The sequence below is a fragment of the Cyclopterus lumpus genome, chromosome 10, assembly GCF_009769545.1.
Source record: "Cyclopterus lumpus isolate fCycLum1 chromosome 10, fCycLum1.pri, whole genome shotgun sequence".
Taxonomy (NCBI): domain Eukaryota; kingdom Metazoa; phylum Chordata; class Actinopteri; order Perciformes; family Cyclopteridae; genus Cyclopterus; species Cyclopterus lumpus.
The window spans coordinates 10,157,954-10,170,232 of record NC_046975.1 but is presented as its reverse complement, the minus strand read 5'-3'; the positions used below and the strand labels follow the sequence as shown (position 1 = coordinate 10,170,232).

The window sequence follows — 12,279 nt, the reverse complement described above, 5'->3', positions numbered from 1 at the left end:
ATGCATGCGCAAGTGTACACACAGTAAAGACAAAAACTGAAGGCAATTTGGCATCAGTTGCCACAGCTTGCCCTGGGCTTGAATGAAGGAACACCTGTGTGTCAAAGTGGTGCCATGGCAACGCTTCCTGCTCTCTGATCAAGGCCAGCGTGAAGCTTCATTCTGAAAGAAGAGCCCAACGGCAAAGAGGAAGCTTCACTTCAATCCCTTAAACATCTGGAAAGGAGCCTGGCCAGTCGGCCTCCAGTGGCTCTAAAACCGAACGCGGGACCCTCAGCAAAGCTGGTATTGAGTAAGCCAATGTTCATAAGTGAAAGGATATGGCAACTTGGTGTGACATACTAGTTTTCCTGCTAAGTAGAAGGTCCGTTAAAAACATCTTGGCTCCAAACACACAATCTTGCTCTCCGAATATACACATAATGTTAAAAAATCCAATCTGTGCATACCAAACAGAGTGCACATCAACGGCTTTACCTTGATACCCAACATCATGCTTGCATCACCTTCCCTACTGTGGCAAAGGAAGAGAAGGGCGGGGCGATATCAAGGGTTTGATTTAGATTCAGAGACTTAAGCCGTTTCTGTTGCAGCACAGGAATCGTCTCTCATTGTAATCTCGGCATAGATCCACCCTGAGCCAGGAATATCCCAAGATAAATATGGAGAGTGAACAATGCGATTGCTGAGCAGCAACTTCCCATTTTCAACACCTCTCGCCTCTAATCCTCTCCAGCAGCACTCCTGAACTGCCGCTCCTCATCTAAATCTGCTGGTAGACCCGGTGAACAGTCTGATATTACACTGCTGCTTCACTTTCCCTCTGCCATTATAGCCACAAAGACAGCTGTTGGCCACATCTTAAGAAGGGGCTCTCACCACTACCTCTGCCCTTGTAGTCACAGTTGCTCCAGTCACTATGTGAGATATTAAAATGAGTCAATCTGGGCTTCGTTATCTAGACAACTACTAGGTCCCATCTGACTCTGAAGCCAAACATTCTAGTCATTGATTGAATTTTGATGCTCCGAGACAGGAGTCTTCACATTCACTCACACAGTCAAACATTTGATCAAAGACAACATTGCTCTACAGATTGTAATGTGATCGGGGTGCTTGATGATTGATTTTCCAATTTGAAACCAAACAAAAATCAAACAAAAAAACAAATATGATCAGAAAACGGTGACATTTTTAGAAGAAAAAAGAAAAAACATGCACCATCTTTGTTCACCATGGAAAATACCTTCATCTTCATCACCGTCGTTATCCGATAAATCCTCGCCCTGTTTTTTTGCATGGGCCCCTGTTATTGAAGCAGGGAGAGACATAGAGAGGCACAGGGAAATTCAAAATAGCATGTTTGGCAACGCACAGATGGGAAAAAAGGCAATTCAATAAAAATCTGTATTTGAGACCACACGTGAGTGATATACCAGATAGACCAGGGCGTTTCTTGTTAATGCTCTCAGCACATACACAGAGAGGAAAAATAAAAACATTTTCATAGTATACAGAAAAACTAAAACTATACTGATCACAAAACCGTTATAACAATGTAAAAATCAAGACGTAGAAGGTAACCAAAACATACCATAGCATAATTGGAGCAGAGTCATACACCACTGACATATTTCAGAATAATTAGTATTGTTTTATAAGGAAAACTCTCTGAATCCAATATACGTTTGAGGAACACCGTTAGCTGAAAAGATTTTCTGAAATAATAAAAGACTTAGGCTTTTTGAGCAGGGTTTTGATGTGAAGACTTTACTGACCTTCTATTCTCTTCTAATGTGGCCATCCAAAGATGACATGACAAGGCAAAGAAAATGAAAATGTGGTGACTGGCAAGTTAAAGAATATAAAAATCAGGATGAACAGAGTTTTTAAAGTAAAACAAAAAAATATGTGCAGGATTGCAACTTCCCTTGAGGTGCTGGAGATTTGAATAAATCATAAGACTGCGTGTATTATGTATACTCAGCGATGTGTGCAGTCACTTCGGCTCGTCTCTTTGCCCTAAAGAGGAGGTAATATGCCGTTGTCCTTGTGCTAGATGTTAGTATGAAGATCTAGAACCCTAGGGCGCATGCACACCATATACACATATAGTGAACAAGCCCTATCTTGACCTACTGCTCACACAGTGGTATTCTAAACTGATTAGTCTGTAATCATTTTGAATGCCCACTAACAGCAAGGCTTAATGATTTCATTGCTGGCTAGTCAGTTGGCTAAACACATCAGTTTATGCATTCAACAATTGATCAGCTTCTGACAATAATTTATAGAAATATGATATTTTTGAAGAATTTTACAGTTTTGGTGATACCCTGACCTTTCATCGAGCACCACTGTCAGTTCAGATTTTCCTCCTGAGCAGCTCTTGACACAGTAAATCCTAATGTTTTTGTGACCTTGGACTTTTCCTCTATGAATACAAATTAATATCAAAATCTAATGGGCTGACTGTCAGGGAATTTACTGAAGCATTCATGATGTGTATCGTTTCTCAAAGTGTTGAAACAAAAATAACCTCATCTCACATCATGTGGCTGTTGATTGAGCTGTCGTCGGCTAAGTAAATTGGTCATGGGACAAACAATTACCTGGGGAACCCTGGTCGCTTGCTACCCTTTGACCAAAGTATGAACTTTTTCTTCAAGACAGCTAATAGTCTGCATAGCATTAAATTAGGTGCGGATATTCATGGTCCCTAGAAGATGATGCACAAACAGGCCAGTGTGGGGAAATTTGGCAAAGTGGCAAGTCCCATGATGTGCTCAGGCCCGAAGACTCTTTGAATGATCACAATTTCAAATGTTACATTCAATAATTCCTTAAAAGTCACTAAGTCTTTAAAACACTATTACTGTCATTTGTGTGGAAGCAAGCCAGCCTGGCATAGGTACCAGTTAAATAGCCTTCATTTGAATGAATGCACCTCTCTGTTTGAACACCTCATCTGTCACAACCGTCACTAGACGGTAGTGCTTTTATTTTTGTTGTCTTGTCACTTCCTGTTTTACTTTGAAATCATCCTCCTGTGTCATGTCTGCTGTCTTTACTTCCTCATATGTGATTACCTCTCCCTGCCCTGATGTGTTTCACCTGTGTCTCGTTAACTCCCCTCCCAGTGTGTATATATACTCTGTGCTTCACTTGTCTCGTTGCCAGTTCGTTTTTCTTCACCTGTGAGTCAACTTACCAGCGTTTTTCCTGCCTGATATCCTGTTCTGATTCCGACGTCCCTTCGTTTCCGAGTAAGCCCGATCCCTGCCTGTACCTCTGCCGAGTTTGACTGCCTTCCTGTGAATGACCCTGGACTGTTTACGTTGACGATTCTACTCTCCCCTGAGTGAGACAGCTGCTCTCACCACAGCGGGTCAGAGCCTTGCCGACCGGCCTCAGTCCCTCCCCAGTTACATCGGGAGAACCTTCGGCGGTCCTTCTCCAGAGACTCTATCCTGTTGCAATATTACCTTTATCAATAAAGGAATCCTTGTGAACTTTACTCTCTGCCTCGGGTCGTGCATTTGGGTTCTTTCATTAGTGCTCCGGCGTGACATCATCCATTGTTAATTGAAAGTTGCAATATATTGCATTATGTAACAGGCCATGCAACAGTCATGACATTTACTGAGTAAATTCAAGCTCTTTAAGTGGAGAAGCTTGAATTTGTTGACTCCACAGTCTGTGCGGTGACCTTGTTCAGTCTAATAAATAGGCATGATGCATAATGCAGTCTGTATGGGCAGCTTTATGGGCTTTAGACAAGCAAACATAATCATAGGACTATGACAACTTCAAGCTACTACTTTGGCTGAAACAGGTTATTGGAAGGTTGTGTAAATCTGTATTAGCTATTGGAAAGGGTAAAGTAAATGGCTTGCCAGGTGTGGTAATGTAATCAAAATGTATAATCCATGAACAACATACAATATTAAAGTTGTTTGCATGTGTTACTACGTGAATCAGGTGGATATTAGTGGTGTTGATGGTGGTGTGTTGTTTCTGGTAGCGGACTGGGTTTTACAACTCCGGAATGTTTCATCTTTTGTAAGAGAATGAGCAGAAATACGACATCTACGTTACAAAGTAATCCACCTGGACTGTAAGCTTGCAGGTATTTAATTGTCCAACGCAGCACATTGACGAATAAAGAATGAGCCAATCTCCACTTGTTGAGAGCCAGCGTTTACTCCTGAAGCCCTCTGCATCGGCACCGCTGCCGATACAGTGCGTTGTTCAGTGGCCGTCAGTGTCAGTCTAAAAATGGCCTCATTCTCAGAGTTTGGCAGGTATGGCGCTTTAAAGCTGAACAAATGTCATAGCAGCAACAGGTCAGTCAAGAGCATATTCCTTGTACAGGGAATAACTGCCATTAAAGGCAGAACCGGTTGGATTTTTCAAAAAAAAAAAAACAATGTTTAGACTCATACAAAAATAATCCCTCTCATTCATCACTTATGAAGTGTGTGGCGGAGGCTGCGTCTGCAGGGACCCTGCCCTCTGCCTGTACTTTCTTATTGTGCTGTGTTTAGGTCATTTCTGGGCATCAACTTAAAAATGTAGCGACCCCGTGCCAGTTTGTAAGCAGTGCACGCATCCAAGAGGAGGCCAGGAACATGGCACAAAACAGCGGCAGAGGACAATAAACGAATAAAGCGAGGCAAAACGCCAAGCGGGAAAAAGCTCATTCCAAAAGAAATTGTGACTCTGGGGTCAGCTGCAGGCGACAAATCCTACTCATTCTGCCTAAAAGCTATCAGATGTCATGTCTCTCTCATGTGAGCTGCAAGGGAACCTACGCTATGCTTTAGCAGAATAACAGCCAGCACCCAAACAAAGATGCCTCACCTGCTGAAACAGGCTTCATTATGTCTGGTTAGTGATTGCGGTTATTCTAGCATTCACTGTGCCGTCGACATGGCAAAACAGTGGTTGACATAGATTGGATGGCAGGTGTCGACAGGGAAGCTCTGTCACTCTTAATCGCGTCGTCTGTGAGTCTGTGTGTGTCAAATGCTGGATCTATAATAGGAGCTTCGAACGTAACACCCTCAGTGACTCAGCAAAGAAGCCTATATTTGACCTTGACTCTTTTAAAGTGACGCCGAGTGGGACATTGCAATCAAATACAGGGAATTGACAAGTTTCTTTGTTGAGCGGGCCTCCAGGAGTTGACATTTGCATCTCTTTAAAACATGTGGCATCTAGAATAAAAGCTTTTATTCATGTTCCTTGACAAGCAAAATAGAAACCTGTTGCATTTTATCAAATCAGGTTCAAAGAAACTGCGTTTGATGGGCTTACTTGTTACATAAAAGCTGTTGAAATTGAACATTTTCAGCAGGATAGAATTCCAAACAAAAGACGCAAGTATTGGGCTGTAGAATTGTACATGAATAAACCAAAGCATGCACACACACACACACACACACATGAAGATATAGAGTACTGTGAGCCCCTCGAGACTCCTTGAATGAATACAAAATTCACTCAATACATCGTGGAAGGGCTGAATGTTAACTGCTTTTCCTCTGCTGGAAAAAGGTTCACTGACAATAGATGGGCCTTAGAGTTAAATATCAGAAAGGTCAGAATGTGGAAAGGGACTTAGTGAAATGTGAAATGTTGCAGCCATGACAATTTAGAGCAGTTATATTCGGTCTCTAATCCTCAGGTGGCCATTTCAGAGTGCCGGATCCGTCTCTCTTCCTGTTTCTCTGCTCTCCATGTCCCTCTTTCTCTCTTTCTGTGTCTGTCTCCATCTCTCTCAATCCGTCTCCCAGTGTAGAGGTTAAGGAACAGCTTGGGAGGGACACATAAGAGAGAATGATGGAGAATGCAGCTAAAAGGTTAAGGAGGCTGTAATCCTGCAGTAAAGGACAGCCAAAACTCACACTGCGCTTCAGCTGTTCCCAAAATACAAAAAGAAAAACAAATAGAAGGCAGCCAAGTTGTCTTTCTTCCTGTCTACAGCTCGATAATGAAAAGAGACATGTTTAACAGAGACCACAGGCTTCTGAGTATGGTGGCAGTCGAACACACTGAGGTCTCTTACCTCTGTTCTAGATCCCTAATGAACCATTTATTCCCCATATTAGGAACAAAAAGACTACTCTGCACAAATATATAACAGAAACAATCAAGACTCACCAGGCTTTCGGCTTCTTAATCATTTAAGTATCTGCTGCACCACAGTTACTGAATACTGTATGCGTCATTACTGATTTCCGATGCATTCAACGCCGTTGAAAGCCAGAACAATGCAGGTATGCATGCAGCCTTCAACACAGTTGGTGGCGGTAGCAGACCAAGAAAAGTGGCAAAACACAGCCGAAGGCAGTGAAGAGGAATATTGTGAGCAAGCAAGCATGAATGCTGCTCAATTTAAAATATGAAAGGAATCAGCGCACAAATGCTCTCAAAGAACGTGTTGAACCTCAGGGATGCAACAATGCGTTTTGGTGAGAAATGCTAAATGTATAGATGACTTTTATTTGTTTACAAGTGAACTTCGTCGGGGACCTTAATCTCCATGGCAAATGCCAAAACATCCCACAGATATCAAATGTATTAGCCTGAATTGCAAGAGGATTTGTCTGAAAGTATGACTGTTATGGTGCGGCCATAAATTGACCGATTTGTTAAATAAACTTAAAGGAGAAAATTAAGGGGACATTAGGGATCAAGAACATGGCTCTCAGCTACAGAGATCCCAGAATCAACAAATAAACAGGGCTTTAAGACCCCACAGGCTGTGTCTTCTATTCCTTTTTAGTTTGGGATAAACAAGAGAGATATTGAGCCTTGGATTGACTGGGGAAGCTGGACAGCACAGCGGCATGAGGCTTCTGAATAGGGACTTCCTGCTTAGGTCGCGTCTTGCATCTCAAGTTAGAGTGACTGGATCTGCCACTGGCTGTTACAGCCCTCACTCGCTGGGGTCATAAACTGTCCCGGAAAGGACGATCACAGGAGATCATGGAAGTAATTTTCCGTCAAACAAAAGCAGACATCTGCTCTGTTTTCAAATCACACAGGCTAATATTTGTTCCCGTCTTCTTGGAAGGTTTTTTGTGCAGTCTGCTTGGCGTACAGATTCCCCCCCCCCCCCCCCCCCACCCCCCCCCCCCCCCCCTCGCAGCAGGGTTGAGTCGGCCAACCACAGGGATTAACCATGGTGTGGTTACCGACTGCCACGGCACAGACGCAGTCTCACCAGGATTGGGGCCCTGTCTTTCACAGCTCTCTAGCATCTGGAGGTCATCTGTTAAGATGGAGAAAAAAATGTCCAGTGTTTCTGCTTCGGGATACTTAATCTACAGGTTTGGCAACTGATGGGGCTGTTCGGTCCTGGCACCGGGCTGCGTAACACATGGCAGCCTGCTGCCTGTGAGGGCTGCATAAGAATGATATTTGAGTGGTCCAAATCAAGCCAAAATGTAGAACAGATTTTGTTGCACTTATCTCAAATAGACTCATGATGAGGGATGATTTTAGGAGTCAGGAAGTGTGATATCAGAGTGTCTCTCGGAGGCTGTGTTATTCAGAGAGACCAGGTTGAAGGACTCTCAGGACATTTTTTATAAGAGGGTGAGGGGCGGTAAAGGAGACATGCTCTAAAACCCCAGAGACAATAATTTTCATATTGCATAAACGGGCAGCATGCAGCACAGTGAGTGCACCTTATCACAGGATCCTCAATGATCTCATCAAAAGCAAAGTCTGTCAATCAACTTAACGGTGTAAACCTTTTTTAAAGATAAAGATTGACAAAAAATATTTCAAAATTGACCCGTCTCGAGCCAATCCAGCACTCTGAGGCTGAATAGTGCTTAGCTGTGTCCCCGCACATCATTACCCCTCTCTTCACTCCACTCACTCTGACTCAGGGAAGAGAAAATGACCGAGTGATAAAGCCAAGGCTCCAGAGTCTGCTGCTCTGTGCCCTGGGTGCGCTCTATAAGGCCACTTCAGAGGGAGCAGTGTGCTACGGTGCTGATCTTGCATATTAGACATCTTGGACACACGGTGCTGCACTGGTCTAGCAGGGGGTAGGGACAGCCATTCTCACAATTGTATTTACGTCAGTGCAAACAATAATTTGTTTCTGAACAAAGAGCAATGCTCTGTTGATTTAGCAAACGCTGCACAACAAGCCCTCAATAGCAACCTATCATGCTGAAAATAGTTACATTCACTATAATTTTGTCTTGAGCCTTCCATTATTTTTGGAATGAGTGTCTTTGATCTTTTGTCAGGGCACTACTGTGCGGTTTAAGAGCTTTCCTCCTGTTTAATGGAGGAAAATTACATATTTGATATTAGTGGCTTCACAATGCCCAGTAGGGTGGTAATAGCACAGGATATATAAGGCAGACCGTCTCAATCATTCTCAATCTCTAAGTGAGATGAGAATTATTTCTTAAAAAACAAATTCTACAAATATATTGTTACCACCACTGGATTTACACAAGCTCTCCATTGTACAACTCATTGCATACTGGCTTCTTGTCTCATAAAACAGAAGAATCAGGTATGATGCAGTTTGCAAGGTTCCTGGTCGACGTACATTATCTTTCTCACTTGATAAGCATCACCAGTGAAAACAAATGTCCTTCACACTAGGTAAGAGGGCCATTTACCCGCTCCTGTCACAAACAGCATACTGTTGCTTGGCAACAACTACACAACCGTTTCATCAAGTCATCAATAGTCAAATGCAATACTCCAGAGGAAGCCCATTCATATATATACGGATTGTAGAAATGGTAGTGGAGGCATTAATAGTACTGAATATGCAGTGTGTGTATGACTCTACTGCCGTGAACAGGTCTCAATTGAAAGCATCGCAAAACTTTAAATAGAAAACATATACCCTACCTAATTGTATTACCAATTATATGGATCTGATTCAACTATTGAGATTCAAATATTTAATGAGAGAAGTTATTCCCAATTCAGTCTGAATTGGTCAAACAAGAATTTAACTTTCTTGTTGCAAACATTCAACCAAAACCAACATATGAGGTAGTGCTTGCTTTGTAAATTATTCTGTATTTACACCAGTTCCCAGCAACCCTTTGTGAATAAAGCGACGGAGAAACTATGAAACAATCATCTTTCTGCACATTAATGTGTCACAAAACCAACATATAAAACTTGTGATAAACCATTTTCTCATTACCAAACATGGGGGAGATAATTGAAAAAGTGGAAGGGGAATATTAAAGAGATATTTCTGTATATATTCCACAACTGGGACTAATTCGGAAGCAGATGTGCCTGGAGGGCCAGTCTTTCTCTCACAAAATTGGTTTTACCGAAGCAGAATGTATGAGCGCACAGAGGGAGGCCAATAGCTGACTTCTGCCTCCATGGAAATCAACAGCAGAGGTCTCGCAGCTGAAACAGAATCTTTTCTGTGGAGCGAGACTTGCTCTTCGTCTTCAGGCTACTCGTAAGGTCCTCGATTGCCTTCAGGCAGGCTGAGAGCATTTGACCTCTGTTGTTACCAACAGTGAGAGTTTAACTGCTGCTAATGAAATTGGACTGCGTTTCTCTGTGGCTGTGAGCATTTGCCACATGGGTAGATGAAAGCTGTCATGCCAATAAAATACACCACTAGGCCCTATTTGAACAATTGTGAATCATAAATTCAAGAGAAAGGTGGCCCTCCACTTTTTAGTGTAAATTTAATCAACTGCTGAGGGCTCCGACGCTTTCAGGTGTCATGTTTGACAAATACTTCCAATAAGCTGGTGTCTAAAGTGCTGTCAGAGCCGTCTGAAACATGATCAAAGTTATTTGCATACCAAGTCCAAATTTGATCTTCTAGTGTTTTAAAGCAGCACTCATGCCTCTGATTTAATCAACAGTTGTATTTGAATTGAAGAGGATTACACTTTAAACATGAACAAGCCATACAATCATGTATAAAAAGAAATAAATAGATCTTATTCTCAGACATCATGATCTATTGTTTGACAACGAGCCATTATTTATTTAGAGACCTGCATTTTCGCTCACCTCGCAAAACCACACTTCAGCATGCGTGCACAAACACACACACACACAAACACACACACACACACACACACACACACACACGCACACATACACATGCAACACAACCACTCGCTCATCTCTCACGTTCATGTCAAGGTTGATCTGAGTCACAAGTCCCACGTTCATCCCAATTAGCACTTTGATTTGGGAGTTGACAGGTGGTGATATTGGCAGCTTTGGAAGGATGCACCCATCATTCTCCTCTCTCTTTTACTCTCTCAATTCCTTTCTTTCGTTCCGTGTTGGCTTTCTCTTTTTTTTCTTCTTTTTTTTTTTTTTTTTTTTACATACCTCCTTTTCTACACATTTTCTTGTTGGGTTTCCTGGCACATTCCTTGGATATTCTTTTGACTGTAAAATGAATGGAAAAACTACAAAATAACAGAGAGCTCTGGAAAAAATCGCATGTGACATGCAACAACTCAGACTGAGTCAGACCCTCCCCCTCCCCCCACCCATCTCTTCCCCCTCTTCACCCTCCTCCTCCCATCGTCCCAGTCATCATCAACAACAAGAACAACAACAGAGGACCTGTTGAGAAAGTAACTGGGGTGTTGCTGCAGAAATATTCCAAAATGGTGGAATGAATTTGCTGCATCCTGGGACACAGGAAGCCCATATTCACATGCACTTCTATTTAAGACCCATTACAGCCACACAGTAGGCAGGGAGACTGCATTCCAACGTTTTGCAGTTCACATTGTAATCTGATAAGTGAGAGTGTTATTTGACATTGCCCATTTGATTCTCAGAGCACTTAACATTTCAAGCCTTTTTTTCCCTGTGTGGGTCTCCTTCAAGTGCTGAAATAATGGTGGCCATTTAAAAGAGTCAACATCAAGACATCTGAAACTTGTGAGACTTTGAGTCCCAGTGGAGCCCAATCTGTTGTTTGCCTTTTGCACAAAACCTGCTCTTGCTTTTAGCTTTGTGCAAGGACAAACCGGATGAAGCAAGGAGAGTAAAGGGTCTTACATAGGTCAGGCTGATGCCACAGGCCTCTCGTGTACCAGACAGAATATTTCACCAACCCTACAGTAGTAGATCATTCACTTATGAGGCAGGCTACTAATCGCTAATGGCCAATACCCCCAGAACAGTCAAGACAGTGAGGGTAGGAAGGTGCACCAAGTATTTCCAATCTGCTCTTTGTATGATTACATTTCTTTTCTTTTTGGGGGGTCATATTAATAAGTCATTTAGTCATCAAAAGAGGAACCTCTAACAATGGCATGGAAAGGGAAAGTTGATGAAAAGACTAAATGAAGGATCAAGTCAAGATGGGGGGTTGAGATGATGGACACGGACACAGCATGCGCCAGACAACAGGTCATGCTCCGCGCAAAATACAGAGTTGACACACAATTTAAGAGGAAAGACAGAGTGAGAAGGAGGCAAGAGACAGAATAGTAGGAGGAGAAGTTTTGTTTGGTCCTGTTTACTCGACGCACTCACCATCCTCAGTTGGAACATAGATGTTTAGATAAAGACAATCCTCGTGTTGATCCTGTATGTACGTAGTAACTATATCCAGGTTGAAGGTGAACCAGATAGGCATCATGATCTCTGGCACAGCGTTGTGAATATTTTGGGGGCAGACAGGACCAAAATGAGTGGCGTTCTTGATCCCTGACCAGGAGGAAGGGGCCTCCGGGGGCATGAAGCGTTTTTCTCCCACAGGGGAGGCGGCGTACGGAACCCCCAGATACTGGTCCACCGGCCCGAGAATCTCACTGGGCAGGGGCACCCTCACCCCTCGGAGTTTGCCATACTGCGTGTTGACAGTGGGGTGGTAGTTCTGACCTCTCACGGCCAGCAAGCACCAACAAAAACTTAACACCCACAAGGACACATCGAAACTGGTGCAGCTGCGGGCACCGGGCCAGTTCTGAGAGGGGAGGTGACCTCTCTTTGGAGAGAACCACATGGTCCTTGAGAGCGGGAGCGAGAGCGAGTGCGACTGTAATTGATCAACATACAAGCCGGGGCGAACCCCCCTCAGCACAAACTTCCCGCTCAGCCCTGCAGTCCAGCCACCTGAGGGACAGTCATCAGCTGGGACACTGGAGCCCGCCGGCTTGTAGACGAGGAGCAGCAGTCACAGTTACGCACTCCTCTCTGCAGCGAGTTCCTTATTCACTGTCCTCTCGTCCGATCTTCTATCCCGTACTGCAAGAGAAGAGGACAGGAAAATTAATG

General features: G+C 43.3%; 1 protein-coding gene across 10 annotated transcripts in view; it reads right to left on the bottom strand.

Annotated features, from left to right (window-relative positions):
• Positions 1–12,007, bottom strand: part of nlgn3a (neuroligin 3a) — a 91,131-nt gene extending 79,124 nt beyond the window's left edge. The window contains exons 1-3 of one of the 10 annotated variants that reach the window (XM_034543320.1): positions 11,528–12,007; positions 3,486–3,519; positions 2,622–2,633 (exon numbers count right to left, since the gene is read on the bottom strand). In XM_034543320.1, the coding sequence (XP_034399211.1) occupies positions 2,622–2,633; positions 3,486–3,519; positions 11,528–12,007 (526 nt within the window). Of the gene's footprint in view, positions 1–1,234; positions 1,307–2,124; positions 2,139–2,621; positions 2,634–3,485; positions 3,520–10,371; positions 10,432–11,527 lie in introns of all 10 variants that reach the window. The other 9 variants (XM_034543317.1, XM_034543327.1, XM_034543318.1 and 6 more) reach the window with 9 other exon arrangements.
• Positions 12,008–12,279: the final 272 nt, after the last annotated feature.